At 40.8% G+C, this 17,109-nt stretch overlaps 1 protein-coding gene across 1 annotated transcript in view; it reads left to right on the top strand.

The window, feature by feature from the left end:
• Nucleotides 1-11,457, top strand: part of ARHGEF38 (Rho guanine nucleotide exchange factor 38) — a 36,322-nt gene extending 24,865 nt beyond the window's left edge. Inside the window, exons 6-14 of the mRNA XM_036382307.2 lie at nt 214-413; nt 902-1,035; nt 3,337-3,441; nt 4,633-4,755; nt 6,533-6,853; nt 8,608-8,748; nt 9,905-10,103; nt 10,285-10,544; nt 11,272-11,457. Coding sequence (XP_036238200.1) covers nt 214-413; nt 902-1,035; nt 3,337-3,441; nt 4,633-4,755; nt 6,533-6,853; nt 8,608-8,748; nt 9,905-10,103; nt 10,285-10,544; nt 11,272-11,457 — 1,669 coding nt within the window. The remainder of the gene's footprint in view (nt 1-213; nt 414-901; nt 1,036-3,336; nt 3,442-4,632; nt 4,756-6,532; nt 6,854-8,607; nt 8,749-9,904; nt 10,104-10,284; nt 10,545-11,271) is intronic.
• The last annotated feature ends 5,652 nt before the right edge of the window (nt 11,458-17,109 follow it).

Genomic DNA, 17,109 nt, shown 5'->3' with positions numbered 1-17,109 from the left:
CTGAAAACAGAAAATTCAGAGAGCTGGGGTGTATTTCTCATTGAGGGGGCCACAGCAGGGTTTCGTTAACAACACCCCTGTTCCCCCACAGATGTATCTTATTTATATTTATGCAATTTTTTCTGCAATTACCACTCAAGTTTTTGACTTGAGTGGTAATTGCAATTCAAGGAATTTCTAATTTTGTGACAATTATTTTTGTGTAAATTACAGAGGAAAGCCAAATCTAATGGACCTGGGATCCCTGTTGATCAAACCAGTGCAACGGCTGATGAAATATCCCTTGTTACTCCGGGAGCTCTTGAACTCAACTCCTGCTTCTCACCCTGACCACGAGGCACTACAACATGCCCTTTTTACTATGAGAACCATTAATTGGAACATCAATGAACTTAAAAGGAGGAAAGATTTAGGTAAGAAAGCACAGAAAGTTCTTTGTAGGTTTGGGCTGGCCATTACAAGATATATTTCAGCTCAGATATTTCATTATATAAATTTTAGCTGGTGCCACGCAAGTTGTGTAATACATTGAGTTTCAAGAGGGTAACAATGCCTTAATGTCCCTTGTCCTCAGCCAACTATGTTACCTGACTGGTAACTCCAGTATGAAAACAGGGAAAGAATTAATGTTATAGTGTCTGTAATGCAGTTGCAAACACTGATAATAATTAAGATGCAGTAATGGCAATATTTTTTTTAGATTTACCAGGTTGAAGCCCTAACTTCGCTCTTCCCAGGGTTACTGTTGATAATGGGGTTTTCATCCTCTTCAGCATTTTACAAGATTACCCCAAATTACATCAAAGTGTCTGCTTTCAAATAGTTTCATATTTGTGTGCCTGTTCTGGTGAAAAGTCCTGTGAATACCGACTACTGATGTAATGAAATTCCTTGTCTGCAGTGCTGAAGTATAGGAAGAATGATGATGATGAAACCCTTAAAGAAAAGTTTGCCCGACTGAATATTCACTCCATTAGCAAGAAATCCAAGAGGGTCACCAGCCATCTGAAAATACTGACGAGGGGAGAACCTCAGGTACTTACTCATCCAACTGTAGATTTGCATTGACAGCTTCAGTTCTGCTTTTGCACAGGTTGTTTTTCAAAACCTGTTGGAAATGGAGTTTGTGGTGCTGCTTTTTTTCCTACCTAATTTATAACGTCATTTTCTGACTGTCACAGAAGACAGGAAAGATTATTGTGATTGAAATAGAAAATAATGTAATGTGTTCTCCACCTTTTCCTTTTTTACACAAGAGTTTCTCAAACTTCTGGTCTTCAGCAGAGAGGAAGTGAGAGCCTGAGGTCAGCATTTTGCAGATACCCTGGCAATAATTCTTGTCGGGGCTGAGAACGTTTTCAAGTCCATCTTGCTCATGTTGTAGCATTAAAGGCTTGGAATCCACCAAGGAAGATGAGCAATACCTCTAATTAGGAAAGGTCACAGGGTTTGCATCTACATGTGCAAAGACCTGGAACTCTCAAAACTACAGAGAAAAAGAACTCTGTGATGCGTCTGATGGGTGTTGGGTAGCCTAAAGTAAAATCCTCCTTCATAATTTCAAAGTTGTAATTCAAAACCTAGCAGGATAAACATTTTCAGGAAAGCTTAAATCGAAATCTCAAAGAAAATCAATTACAAATGACCTTGAAAGTGATATCCAGTGCACCTCACTGCATGAGATGGCTGATTATACAAGGTCACTTGCCTTTCTAGATGTGACTTCACAAGATACATGCCATTTTTTCCTGGTTTGTTTTTTATCAGTTTTTCTCTTCTTTCTCTGATCCAAATCACTCACATATATTCTTTTCTGTTCATTTACTTATACAGTGGAAATTTTTGTATTCAGAATGTGACAGACACCAGCAAGACTGTAAAATCAGAGAAAAAGGGAATTAAATTTGATTAAGAGGATATGTGATTTTTATTTTCCCTTTTATTTTCTTTAGAAACTTCTGTTTTATGTTTTTTTGGTTTTGTTTCTAATTAAGCTTTAAACGTTTAGGATCATTTTAGTATCAGAATGCATCTGTTAGAGATTCAGCCGCCTCTCCTGCCTAATTAGACTGAGAAAGTTCCCGACTCACGTCTTGAAACACGCTGACACCCCCACGGCAAAAACACTAAGACGTGACTTGAGATTTCTGAAGCCCCTGCAGGAAAAGACGGGCACAATTGACCGCGTTTTCAGGGTGGCATTAAGAAGTTTCCCGAGGCCATCGGCGGCTGCCGGCGTTTCCAGAGGAGAGGTTGGCTCGGCTCTGGGATAACAGCTCCACCTGCAGCCGGCATGCGGGAGAGCGGCTATTCTCCTCCGGAATAGCCATCCCGCCTTCTCCTCCCGAATATCCATCCCGCCTTCTCCTCCGGAATAGCCATCCCGCCTTCTCCTCCGGAATAGCCATCCCGCCTTCTCCTCTGCAATAGCCATCCCGCCTTCTCCTCCGGAATAGCCATCCCGCCTTCTCCCCTGCAATATCCATCCCGCCTTCTCCTCCCGAATAGCCATCCCGCCTTCTCCTCCGGAATAGCCATCCCACCTTCTCCTCCCGAATATCCATTCCACCTTCTCCTCCCGAATATCCATCCCGCCTTCTCCTCCCGAGTAGCCATCCCGCCTTCTCCTCTGCAATAGCCATCCCACCTTCTCCTCTGCAATATCCATCCCGCCTTCTCCCCTGCAATAGCCATCCCGCCTTCTCCCCTGCAATAGCCATCCTGCCTTCTCCTCCCGAATATCCATCCCACCTTCTCCCCTGCAATAGCCATCCCGCCTTCTCCCCTGCAATATCCATCCCACCTTCTCCTCTGCAATAGCCATCCCGCCTTCTCCTCTGCAATAGCCATCCCACCTTCTCCTCCCAAATACCCACCCCACCTTCTCCTCCCAAATACCCACCCCACCTTCTCCTCTGCAATATCCATCCCACCTTCTCCTCCCAAATATCCATTCCACCTTCTCCTCCCAAATACCCATCCCACCTCTTCCTCTGCAATATCCATCCCATCTTTTCCTCCCAAATATCCATCCCACCTTTTCCCCCCCCCGTCCTTTCCTCAGGTGGAACAACAGCACACAGGAAAATGAAGCATTTTGTCGGCCTTGTAGTAAAGCAACTCCCTGCTCCCACAAGGATTAAAAATGGAATTCTCTGCCCTGTTGCCCAGTGGTTTTGACTTTTCTTGAATTACAGCGGGAGCTTGGGAGAATTAGGGGTTGATCTGTTTTCAAAGGGAGGAGTTCAGGGATTTTTCTAGCAGCACTTTGGATGTTTGTTTCATTAGCCAGGCTCCTTTGGGCTGCCAAACTAACAGTGCAAATGTCTATTTTAGGTGAAAGATGGAACTTTTGATAAGGAAGAAAAGTTGTTTCAAAGTCTAGAGAAGACTGTGAAATTGTGTGTGAAGAACATTTCTCTCTATTCACAACATCTCCAGGTGGGTACAGGCCTTTTTGCAATCTGTGGTCACAAACCCTGTCCATAACCAGTTTGACACACATTTCTGCCTCTGGCTGGGCAACACCAAATTATTTATTAGCAGAGCTGTCCACATCAGAATATTAAATAAATAAGCTTTGCTGCCACTGCCTTACTGAGCCGATGGCAAAGAAGTTTAAAGTCCACAATTGTGCATTTTCCCCCTGACAGAGGCAGGTTCTGTGGAGACTCACAGGTGAAGAGAAGAAGGTTCTGTCTGGTGGCACAGTCAGGACTTTCAATCTCTGTGTGAAGCTGTCACCCCCATCTGCTGCAGTGAAGGACAAACTGAGATTGAACCAATCTTCTCATTAAAGATTGAAGAACTGAGCTGCAGCCACATGAATTAAAACATCCTGAAATACATATTGTGGATGGAAAGACTCCCTCCCTTTTCCCATGGTTATGTTGTGTTGAGGGTTAGCATTAGATGTGCAGAGTGCTCGAGTTCTCTAAAATGTCTTTGCTTCAACCCTCCTCTCCAGAGCTGAGGGTTGGCTTGTGATTTATCAACCTGCCCCTCCCATGGGCTACTTGCCAGCTTTGTAGATGGCATGAGGCCTGTCCAAGTGTAAGTGTGCCCTAGCCAGGCAGGGAGGCTGTTTGGGAGATAGGCAAGATCAATAGCCAGCTGGCCAGGGCTTATGGCAAACGCGCCGTGTTTGGTTCTGCAAACAGGGAAAGGCCAGGGAGCTCAGCCAAGGAGGGCTGCTGCCTGCAGTGGTGCTCACAGCTCCTGATCCAAATGGATCCACACTTCATTGAGATTTAAATTCTGAGTAACTGAAATACACCACTTAGTCCTACTTAGTCCCCCAAAAGAGATTTTTGAGGATGCAAGGTAAGCTGGCTTCTTGCTGAAGAGTAGCTGAATTCCAGTGGGATATTCATTAGTTTAGGGCATAATTCTTATAGTTGAACATTAACAGCTTGATTCTTAAGTAGTTTACACTGAAAATAGACAAAGCAGAGGAAAATATTATCACAGTAATCAACCTCACAATGACTGGAAACTGCACAGCAACTGCACTGATGTCGGAGATGGAAAATATTTCTGATTCCAGAAGTATTATTGAGAAGCTGCATGAGTGAATGCAGCATATTAAACCGGATTGTAATAGTTTCATCGTCCTACCATCTTTTCATTTAGGATTCTATACATCTGGCTGCCCAGAATATAGTTGAGCTTCAGGAAATCCTGCAAGATAAAGATGACAAAGTCAATGACTGTTCGGAAAAAGAGATCAACACTGCAAATCCGTGTGAAGACTTTGTAAGTTAATGCAATGTCCAGTGTTACACAGCTATCTGTATGTCTGAGAAAACAGCTGTATGTGAGGAAGACTAGGACAAAAAAGAGGAAAGAAAATCAGCCAAGGAATCTGTTGGGAAAGATGAGTGGGGGTTTTGGTTGAATTTATGTAGGAACTAAGATAAAATACAATATAAATGAATTGTATTTTCCTTAGAAGAATGAAAGAAAACCGGTCAAGCTAAATTCCTGGGTTTATACTAAAATCTTTGTGTTAAATTTGTATCACCCGAACAATTCTGTATTTGTTTCATCTGAACTTCAGCAAAGAGCAGCAGATTGTTGCCTTGCTACTTTTGTTACCAGCACTTTCAGTTTGAGTGACTTTTGTGATTGATATTGTGCTTAGGTACTGTTAGCCTCCTGGAATCACAGATCTGTAAAAATCTCAGATTTTTTAACTGGAAAAAAGCCTTTCAGGTCATCAAGTCCAGATATTAACATAGAGCTGTCAAATCCTTCATATAGGGAAACCACGTAAAATCCAAATATAGCCCATAGTAATTAATAAAGCAATTTAAAAAATAGTAATAATTTTTCAACTAGTCTTCTGCTTTCAGAATTAAAATGAACTCTAATGCCTGGCTCTAATAAGGTACTTAAATATCTTTTCAAAATGGGACAGGCTGCTTATTCAAACAGCTGCTCAAGCTGGAAAAATTCAGAGATGGAGGTGCATTTGTCAATAATGTATACCTTCTTCTCTCATTAGATTTTTGGAAAATTTTCAGGGCAGAAATTCCCAGTAGCCTCTTTTTAAGAAATCGGGTCCAGCAGTTTGGAAGAATTGTTTTCTTAATGCATCAAAAATTGGTTCACTAAACACAGCCCAGTTTTTCAGGTGGAAATAAAATAGGAGCTATTTAGGCAGTGTGCATCATCTTGGCCTTGGAGAGCAACTCTGGGGCTAAAATGGATCTGTCCTCAACTCTGCTATGTTTTTGAGAATGCAGAGGCAGCTGCTTTTTTACTCTCACATCCAACCCAACAACTTAATTCACACAGAATGTCCAAGGGCTTTAATCTGATGATGAATTTCACTCACTACCAGCCTGTGCTGTATTTGAACAAATTACTTACAAAAAGAAATTTTATTTCATGCAATATTAATCCCATGAGACAATTAGAGACTAATGGAAAAGTCTGAGGAAGACTGGTTTTTTTACCAGGTGTCTAATTTTGTTGATTACTAGAGATAAAACCAACAAGCATAACCTAATTTAATCAAATCAAGTGATTGTTTGTGTTTGCTTAAACAGGAATTGAGTTACAGCTGTTTCCAGGAGAGGGAAAAGAAAAAAAAAAAAAAAGAAAAAAGCAGCAGCTTTCAGAGAATCAAGTCTCCCACTTAATAAGACCTCATTGGCTTTAGACTGTATATTGATGTGGGCCTTCCAGCCAAGGAAATCCTAGTTTTATTTGACCACTTGACCAATCCTTGCTGTTTTCCCCAGTGGCAGCTCCCTAGGGGCAGTACCTGAGGCTGCATGCTCCATGGCACCCCTGCCATTGGCAGACACTGAAAACTGAAAAACTAACATCTAAAAAATTGAACATCTCCCGTTATGAAGGAGATTCTAAGTCATGCTGGACCCTGCTTGAAACTGCCTCTGGCAGCAAAGCTTTGTGAAGAGTGATTAACAGATTGCTTGATGGGCTGCCATCAGGCTCAGCCCCTTATGGCATCTGATGGACTGTATGAATAAGGTAATGAGTAGGTTTGGTTTGTACTTTCCAGATGGCTCAGCTGGACAAGCTCGTCTTGACTCCTCTCTCAGCACTGCAAGCCCTGTTTCCAGGCCCCCAGAAGCTCATCCAGAAGCGCTATGACAAGCTGTTGGACTACAACAGCTACATTCAGAGGTCAGCTGGAGAAGAGCTGGAGCTGGCAAAGAAAGAATATGAGGCTCTAAATGCACAGCTAGTGGAAGAACTTCAGGCATTCAACAGAGCAGCCAAAAAGATCGTGTTGAACTGTCTACATTGCTTCATCACCCTCCTCAGGAATATTATGTTTGCAGCACTTCAATCAAACTCTGCTGTCGTGGTGCCTGTTCCAGTAAGTACATTAGAAACTGGTGTGGCTGTGTCTTAATTTCTCTTTTCTTTTTTCTGTATGCTTTGGCTAAAGTTATGTAGGACACATATCTACAAAGCTACCACCGATTTACTGATTTTGTGACTTTGTTTGTTCTGCTGAGCACAGTTAAATTTTGTTTTTTTTTTCCTTTGCAAGCTCAGTACCAATTAAGTTCTTAGAATCGAAATGGTTTAGTTGGAAGGGATCTTAAAGACCATCTAGTTCCAATTCCCCTGCCATTAACAGGGACACCTTCCACTAGACCAGGTTGCTTAAAGCCCTATCCAACCTGACTTTCAAAGCTTCCAGGGATAAGGAACCCACAGCTTCCTTGCAGAAGCCATTTCAGTCACAGTAACCAATGTAAACCTGTCCTCTTTCAGTGTAAAGCCATCCCCCTTGTCCTGCCACTACATGCCCTTGTAAAATGCCCCTCTCCAGCTTTCCTGTAGGCCCCCTTTATGTACTGAAGGCCACAGTAAGGTCACTCTGGAGTAAGTTTTGAGGAACTTCTGTTCTGAACTCTTGTCAGACCCGTGTTTTTCATTGAGAATGATCCGAATGGGACTGTTCCTGCTGTTGCAGTGATAGTAATGGCAAGAGTATTACAGGGAGGCAAAAAGAAGGCAGCTGCAAGCATATCTTAGCATGTACTCTGACTAACCCAGAAAACACAGGAAATTATAAGAAAGTACATGAACACCTCCATTGCTGCTAAACTGCAGAGTCACAGATGACTGCAAAAGAGAAACGAGATCTGATGAAATAGTTTTTATGAAAATCAAGGTGCTTTAAAACCCAAATATGATGCAGAAACTCCTGCAGATATCTCTCAGCAGTGATGAGTAGCATCACCTGGAGGACTTGCACCCCCTGAGAAACACAGCTACAGCAATACCTTCCACACATACAAATCCACTCACCTGAACAGAAGCAAGGCTGCTTGGGAAACACACTCTAGAAGGCAATTCTGGAGTATTCCTTTCCATCAAGGCTGGAACAGAGCACATTATAGTAAGGGGCAGCTGAAAAATTAAGCAAACAAGGTCAGGATCAAAACATAGAGCTATGGTGTTTAATGAGAGAATTAAGGATTTTTCTGCATGAAGAAATTTCATCCCTGTAATTTAATGTTTTCATGTGTTGAAACCTGTTGTATTGGGCATTGTTTTCTGTGAGGGTCTAGCTACAAAATTACCTTATTTTTCTTTTTTTCCTGTTTACATCAGCAAATGCATTTGGTATTAGGCATATACAAAAATCACTTATTCAGTGCCACAGACAGAAACTCAGTTACCCAACAATTTTTAACCTGTTTGCAGCTCTCAGTTGCACAAACACACAGCTGTGGGATAAACTACTCCAAACCTTGTAGCACATTGGCCACTCTGATAGCTGCTGAGATGCCCATTTGCATGTGAAAGCAGGTGGCTCAGTAGTATAAATGCAAGGCTCTTCATTTTCATCACCATTTACAATATTTTTAATGATTTAACTTCAATTTCTATGTCTTTTAATTGTAATAGAGTCTATTAGAGACTTTCTTAAAGCAAAGACCTTTCTTCTTTTTATATCTCATATGTAGAGATTGCACTGCTTATGGGCTCTGCAGAAAATAGTCATAACTTGTCAGATTTCCTGACTCCTAGCACTCAGCAAATTAAATTAAATCTGCTCTCTCCAATTTCCCTCCCATTCTGTACATGAGATCTAACCCACATTTGTGTTTGCAGCTGTCCTCCTCAAGCATCTGTGAAGTGCAGAATCAATTGATAGAGGAGGTTCACAAGCTGAATTTTGTAAAAGAAAACATCAGTACAATCTTTATTGAGGGAAAATTGAGCCTGGAAAAAAAGAAACCTGTTCCTTCTCCGGTGAGTACTATACATCCCAATTGTGTATGAAGCATCCTCTTTTGATCACTTTTGAAACAAATCCATTTTTATGCTACCTAAAGGTTTGGGCTTTGTCTCTCCACTGTGACTCTGAATCAGGTTGTTGGAGTAAAGTTTTCATTGACCAGTAAGCTCTGAAGATTTTTCACATTTTTCATGTTAATATCTTGAAAATCCACTTGAAATTACCTCAAATTGCCCTTAGCCCTTTAAGCACATGGTAAGGCTAAGGTGTATTTCTGGTACTTCTTTTGTTAAATACTCTTACAGTGCATCTTAGTCTTCTAATTCAGAACATTTTTTTCCTTGTGCTCAGCTGTGGTTATGTGCACTGGTGTTTACACATATATGCACAAACATAGACACCCACAGCAGAAGAATCAGAAAATCCACCAGGAAATCTGTGTTCCCAATCTCATCAGATGGTTCTGGAGGTTTTAGGAGTTTAGTTTACAGTAAAATAAGGACTTGGGAGCAGCCTTGGGACAAGAGAAGCTGGGGCAGTTGTAAAATTCCTTTCAGCATCAGTGAAGGCACAGGTGCTCTTGCTTCTGTGCTATGTTAAGATCCCACTGATGTGCAGCACCCCCCTCCCTGCCCTCTAACCAAACCCTGAAATGAATATGCTTCCAGCAGGTAATGGCATCTTGCCCTCATTTAGAGAGGTAATTTCACACAAAAAGCAGCCATTTTGGGTACCACTGATTTTTTTTTTTTTTGCCTAATGCCTTATCATACAAGTTTTTATGTGGCCTTAGCACACCTCAGCCCATTTTTGGATTATGCTTTTTCTGTGATATTACATCAGAATACAAAGGTCATGGCTACGGAAAACCAATTAAGCAGGAGATAGTTCACATACAGAACAGCACCTCTTTGAGAGCAGAGGACAGACTAAGAAGTCTTTAATTAGTGAAATTCCTATATTTCTTTGAAATCTGCCCTTTATTGCTCACCTATTAATATAGCAGTGGGACAGGTTCTTCCTGCATACGCAGAGGAGATTTGGTCCCGGTGTAACTCTTTGGTCTGTGGGTAAAAACGCTGGGTCAGTTGCCACATGCAGCATTTTTATCCAGATTTTTACCTGGAAATGGCCCCAGCATTACTGAGGATGAACACCATGTATTTCCAGCTGGAGTCCCCACGGCAGACAGAGGAGCACAGGTCCAAGCTGCTGGCCACCTACAGCACCGAGTCGCTGTACCAGGCTAAGCGCAAGTGCAACGCCGCGCAGGAATTCGATATTGACTTGCAGGAAGGAGACCTGGTGGCTGTTGTGGAGCAAAAGGACCCCTTTGGAAGCACAAGCAGATGGCTTGTTGACACAGGAAGTGAGTTCTCTGCACAAATATCCCAATAACAGCTTCCCTTTGGGATACTGATTTCCTTTCATTCTGGCCCCATCTGTTTGCCTCTGTCATACTGACAGCTGCATAAAGCGGTTGGTTTTGAAATTATTTTAGCAGCGTTTTGCTGTTTATTTATTTTCTGTCTCTTTATTCTGGTTTCTAGTCCTCACAGGGTATGTGTACTCCTCCTTCCTGAAGCCATACAATCCAGCCAAAGCACAGAAGGATGCAGCAGAAAATGGCTTTGGTGATGATGATTTTGATGACATCAGCCTCTTTGTCTCTTCACGGCCCCCTGCTGACAGCAGCACAAGCAGTCCAGGGTACCAGAAGAGTGACAGCAGCTCACCTTTCCACTTCCATGAAAATCCTGCAATTAATGGCATGGGGACTGGTACTCTGCAGGGTATGGATGATCAGCAGGTACGTATGATACACACTGTGCCTGTCTTCTTGTTGTTCCTATTTAAAATCTAAAATTATACTGTTAGTAATTTAAATGGTTTCCTCTCATACCAGAAAAGAGTGGCACCAATCTGTCAGTGTGACATAGGAATTCATTATTCTCTGCTTTTAAATAGCTGTGAGGTAGGAAAAGAGAATCAGTTAAACTGTGAATTGCAGTTCTGTGTCGCAGAAAACACACTTGCATTATCCCACCCCATGTTCTCATGGTTCCCACCCCACGCCTCAAGGTTCTCATACAGAGCAGGAACTTGCAAAATAGCTCAGTTTGGGGGATTTTTCAACTTACTGGTGACAAGAAAGCTGATCAGCAAGGCACAGAAGTGACCCATGTGCCACATTTGAGCACAGGATCTTTATGAGAGGTGATTTTCCATGAGGAAACCTTGCTGAAAAATTCTTCATGCAATCCATGGCCACTTGATGTGAGCTGAAAACCTTACCAGTGTTGCAAGGTGATGAGGTCTTGGAGATTGGTTTGTTTGTCATGCAGAGCTCCCCAGATGCTTCAATTTTACTTTTTATTTTGGCCCTGTCTATAAATTGCAGGCCATGTAGTTGAACACTGGCTTGTACATGTTATTACATCTCTGTATACAGAACTGCTACTGATACACAGCTACACAGTAACATGTGGCCACACTTCTCAATTCTGATTTTTGTTCATGTGGCTTTCCTTTTTCAGATCTTCTATGCTGTTTTTGCATTTCAAGCTAGAAGTGATCAAGAACTCAGCCTTCAGGAGTACCAGAGGGTGAGGATACTTCGCTTTTCCGACCTGAGTGGCAACAAGGAATGGTGGCTAGCTGAAGCAAAAGGTCAGAAGGGATATGTACCATCTAATTACCTAGGGAAGATGACATATGCTTAGGAGGGGAAGGGCCTTTTGAGCCAGACTCTCTGAAGCAGACAGAATAATCATCTGTTAGGTTTGCTGCAAGCAAAGCAAGCTCACAAGTGATTGACAGAAGCCATGGTATCCAGCACACAGATGATACTGAGAACCTCCATTCTCCAAAAGCCATCACCTTGTCAAGACCTGAGGGAGGAAACATTTAACAGGAAGACTGATTCTGATTAACATGCTGAAGAGCTTGCTTTTCTATTACCCCATAATTTTCTCTTTTGTCAAAGCGTCGTACATCAAGACTCAACCTACAAGTACAAATCACAGATGAAATTACATTTTTCTTCCATGATATTTAGCAAATAATATTCAAGATGAAGAGAATTAGCCTTGAAAAAGGACAAATTCAGTCATCAGGGATACTGTAGGCTGAGTTGTTCCTGAACTGTTATCTCAGTGAACACAGACACATCTTAAAACTTGAGCTTTTTTGATTGTCTGTTTTTCTCCTCAGCTGCTTTTGTGAAGAATCTTTTTTCTCAATGGAGATTATTGGATTGGGAAAAGAAAAAGCGCTTTAATTTTAAGGAAACATTCCAACATTTAAGACACACCAAGTGTGGTGGTACCAGTGACTAGTCCCAGGGAAGAAGGTATGTTTAGTTAAAGATGGAAATGCAGGAAGGAAAAGAGGAGACACTAGAAACAGGTACTGTGACATGAAGAAGTTATAATTTTCAAATGAATTACACAACTGCTTCATATGGTAGAAACAGTTTGTAGCAATATGGAAGTGCCCCAGGTTTGAAATCCACATATGTCTTCACACTAACTGCTTTAGTGCTAGATATGTGTAGTGAAATGAAACCTGTGTTATTAGCCTTGGGAAATTTACTGGTTAAAAAAAAAAAAGGAGCCTTGGGAAATTTACTGGTTAAAAAAAAAAAGGAAGAAAAAAAGAAGAAAAGCCAAGTGGTGCCTTTCAATGAATATTTAGTGCCTCTCTGATTCCTTAAGTCAGATGCAAGGACCATAATATCTAGTCAATAAGTTTCTTCAGGTTCACTGACTGCAGTGATTCCTAGGTCAGGCAGTGCCCAGCTCTTAAGACAGACTGAATGGTGACTGCAAACAGAAAACCCTTCCTTGTGATTCTCATGGGTATCTGCGTGCTCGACACAAGGTATTTCACCACAGCAATGCTGAGGTCCTCTAGTGATTAGCCAAAACCTGGTGCAAAGCACTGCAAAAAGGAAACAAAAAAGTGATTGTGCCTGCTGCAAATAGTGTAACTGAAAGTAAACTCCTGTCAGGTATTTTCTGGTTTGCATAATTGCTTGTGCTGATGACAAAAATGACAACACTGTTACAATTAAGGGTGGGAGAGCAGGTAGTGTTGCTGATCGAGGGTAAACAGAAATTGTTCTAAAGCTTTTGTCTTTCTACTTCCCATAGTTTGAAGAGTGGGGTTTGAAGATGAAATGATTCAAAATGCTTAGTGAGATGTAATAGAAAATAACCTGTCAGCAAAGAAAGGATAAGAAAAGTTAGGGCAGTTGCTACACACAATAGTTTCTGCTATGCTAATAAACCCGGTTTCATTTTCTTTAATGTCCTCAATTTTCAGATTATTTTCATAGAAGGGTAGAAAAAGTTGTCAGTCTTGCTCAGAGACTGAATGCAGCAGGGGATCACAGAGATTAAACCTGAAATTTGTGCTGGATTAAATCATATGATAGAGAAACTTTTACAGTTCTCAGAGATAGATATCCAGAATCTGGTGTGGGAATCTCTGTGTACTGCTGCTATCCAGTGAACATTATTTTGCCTTATTGTGCATCACCTCAGGCACTTAAATCTTTCTGTTCCCATAGCAAGCAAAAAGGGTTCTCAATCACTTAATTAGTGGATTTAGCTGCTTTTATGGAAAGCTTCACCTTCAGTTAAATGAAGAAAATAAAAGTGCAGAGGGAGTATCAGCTTGGAAGAATGGACTGAAAGACTTATCGCTACCCAAAGCATCGCTACTGCTTTGGCATTTATATTTTGAGATTATGGGGAAGATACACACAAGAAGGTTTTCAGCTCTGTCTTACAATTTAGAATATTTTACTTGGAGAAGATCTATATTTTGCAATAGTTGAAACAGTTTTAGAAATGGCTGAATTGTACTTAATAGGCTTAATGGAGTCATGTAAGCACAATGATGAAGTTTTTTATTTCAGACATTAATTAATCAAGGGAAAGAGGAAAAAAAAAAGATTTCTGAAGTCTTAGCACTGAGAACTCCGCTTGAGTCACAGGAGAGCTCAGATTTTGAGTGTTAGGTACATTCTCCATGAAGAATCAGACTCTGTGAAGGTGTCTCAAAGAGTACTCAAATGCTTCTCTCCAAAATATTCGCTAGGTATCCTGATCCTGAAGTAACAAGGAATGAAGGATGAATATACTGGAGTTGACCACCTGAATTTCTGGGGGACCTAGGAACTCCAAGCAGGCCAAATGAAATCCCTGTAGGATTAGGACCCTAATAATTTTTATATTGTGGGATAATTATATGACTTTATTATAGCCCCCTAACTTGGGATCCAGTAAAAGTATGTAATTAGGTACTCAGGTGGATTGGCGTAGTCCATTTCAGAAATTCAAATTGTGAGCCATTATCATTTGATATTATGAATATGTTGCAAATTTTAATTTTTGTTTAAAACAGATCAATGCAAACAGCAATTGCAGGAAATTAAGAGATGCTCCTTGAATCTAAAGCCTTCCAAATTAAAGATTTACAACAACTCATATTAGACTTGCTCAGTCACATTTTTGTTAAGACAGTGCTTTAAATACTAGAAACGGAGCTGTGTTAGGACTCCAGAAATTCATAAGAATATACAATGGTTTTGCCACTGGATTTTTTTGATGTAGGGAAGGTTACTATATTCTAAGAGCTTTCTTATTCTCATTCTCATTAATGACAAAACTAATTAATTTTGATTGAAGCAGGGACAGGCTGCAGTTTACTGGATTGATCTTGCATTTGTTCCAATGTATGTTTTACTTGAGCTGGTGTGAAAATAAATATGTACAACTACTTCCAAGATTGGGTCCACTCAAACTGAAGTGCTTTTCCATTCAGGGAATATTTTTATGTGTTGCCATTGATAACCTGGAATCCAGAAAGTGTCCAAGCCAGTACACAGCAGAGTCCCAGGCTCTGACCTCTGGCACCTCTGTGCTTCACCATCTTCCCTTTGGCTGGGTGATCTTCCAGCAGGGGTTCAGCTTTTCAATGCAAACACAGATTGAAGAATTATTCCTTCTGACTTCTCATCTTTGGAAGCTTCACTGGGTAATTACCTCCTTCAAGCAATCAAGTATGCTTTTGCTGTCATTTTAGGATAGCTTTATAAATGAAGATAGATGAAGTGGACCTACCACCTGCACTAGGAAACACAGCCATGATAATCCTTGCTCCCATAGATCTGTTACTGATAATTCCTATTACAATATTGTTTGTTGAGAAATAGTAAAAAAAAAAATCTTCTTTTAAATTATTGTAATAATAAAATCTATTTTTGTAAAGATGTTTCTTCTTCTTTATTTTTTTAAATATTATGTTTTCCAGAAGCAAAGAGCTTCATATGCTATCCAAGATCTGCCTTCAAAGTTAGCAGAGGAAATAGTTAGTTGCCTCAGATAAAATGCTGCATTTCTAGGATGCATCCTAGCTTATTGATAAATACATTAGAACTTTTCAAGCACTATCAAAAATACTAAGAAAGTTTAAAAATACACTTCAAGGTTCCAAATGTCAGCATAGCTCTGTTCTTTTCCAGCTGCTCCTGAGATTGTGACCACTATGAGCTGCAGTAGATAAAAGTTTGTAAATCGCAGAGCCTTGTGTTAGACCTTCATTTTAAGAGACAGGTATCACAGCATCCCCTAGTCCAGCCAGAAGTAGCACTCATGGAACCAGAGTAACCTATAATTTCACATTACTGAGGGTATCAGAAGTTGGGCATCTATGAAACAAACCATCCTATTTAAGTGGAAATAAATTACAACCACACCAATTTCTAAAATATTTAAGAAAAGTCAGGTAGCTATTTTTACAGTAAATCACAGAGCAATTTGGTTTGGGGATAGAAAAATCACAGGACTATTCTCTGTTATTTTTACTAAACAGGAGGTATGCTTCTCAAATTTCAGATGGGCATTCCTTCTTCCTGCCCTACACTCCATTCCTCAACCTGACACACGACTTCAGTCAAACAAGCCTGTAGAACAGACTCCTTTCCTGAAAATACAGTTGTTAATTCCATCCTAACTATAACATCAAAGCAGAAAGCAACTGTTCCCTTCAATCTTCTCTGTTTTTCAGCAGTGCCTATCTTACATATTCAAGCTAAACACTTGTTCTAAAAGACCTGGTCTGTGCTATAAATCCTTTCTGATATAATACTTCAAAGAATCACAATCCTAACTGACATTTTTATACCAACAGAAGATGACTTTGTATTTCATTTAGGAAGCTGGGAAAGTTACAGTGGAAGAATGTCTTTTGCTGATGCAGACTGTACCTGTATTGCAGATTTTCCTAATGCAGTGCTATTGATGAGTGCAGCCAGACTTTGGCCTTATTAGACGGAAAAGAAAGGCACAAAAAGCACAGCATCACTTATTTCATTCTGAATGGAGGGACCCTACAGTCAATCCATGCCAGAATTATAGATGCAAAGACATCAGGGCACACTTGGATCAGTCTCAGGAGTATTCTAAATGGCATAAGCTACCAGTATTTGAAAACAAGGATCATTCCTCTGCCCGTGTTCACCTCACTGGTGGTACCTAAGGTAATGGGGACAGTTGAGATGTAAGCTCCTGCACTCTCACCAGCAAAGCTTTATGTCTGTTCAGAGACAAGACAGGCACCTAGCACCTTGAACACTCCTCTGGGAGCAGGTTTTACTACTGGAATGAACACTTCACATAGGAGCACTTGGCCATTTAAAGGATCTATCTTCACACTACTTCTTAGTGTAGGCATCAGTCTTCTGATTAACACTTAGGAAGAAAATATGCCTTCTGTTTGCTAATGGAAACTTCATCAGTGTCTTTTCCTACTATGCTACCATTAAAAACCCTCTGTGCTGGAAAGGAGGAAGGATGGGCTGATCAAAAAGCAGTAAAAGTTCTGGATTCCTCCTCCTCATGCTGTTATTTTTACACAGCCCTGGAAGCTGCAGGCACTACAAAGATAAAAGCCTTCTTTTTTTCCCTCCACAGGAAATACTAGCTGAAAAAATCTGCAAATTTTCCAGGCAGCTGAGGCAATCCTGAGTAAATTAAACTATTCCTTTGGCTGTTTAAGGAACTATAGCCTAAATCTTAATTGTGGAGAAAGGAAATGAGGTATGGGAAACAGCTAACATGTATCAAGCTTTATGCACGCTTAAAATACAGGATGGCAAAGAGAAACAGTAGCTTTCACCTACCTATGCCAGTCTGTGTCACCACAGACCATGAACAGATGTCAGGTGCCCACTCCAGCTGCTCTGTCACTCACTCCCCTCCTCAGCTGGGTGGGGGGCACAGAAAATACGATGGAAGGGTCATAGGCCAAGATAAGGGGAGTGAGAGATCACTCTCCAATTACCATCATGGAAGATTAATGAGACT

Source organism: Molothrus ater, chromosome 4, assembly GCF_012460135.2.
Source record: "Molothrus ater isolate BHLD 08-10-18 breed brown headed cowbird chromosome 4, BPBGC_Mater_1.1, whole genome shotgun sequence".
NCBI lineage: Eukaryota > Metazoa > Chordata > Aves > Passeriformes > Icteridae > Molothrus > Molothrus ater.
Note: the sequence above shows the minus strand (reverse complement) of the source record. Positions and strands in the feature narration are given on the sequence as shown.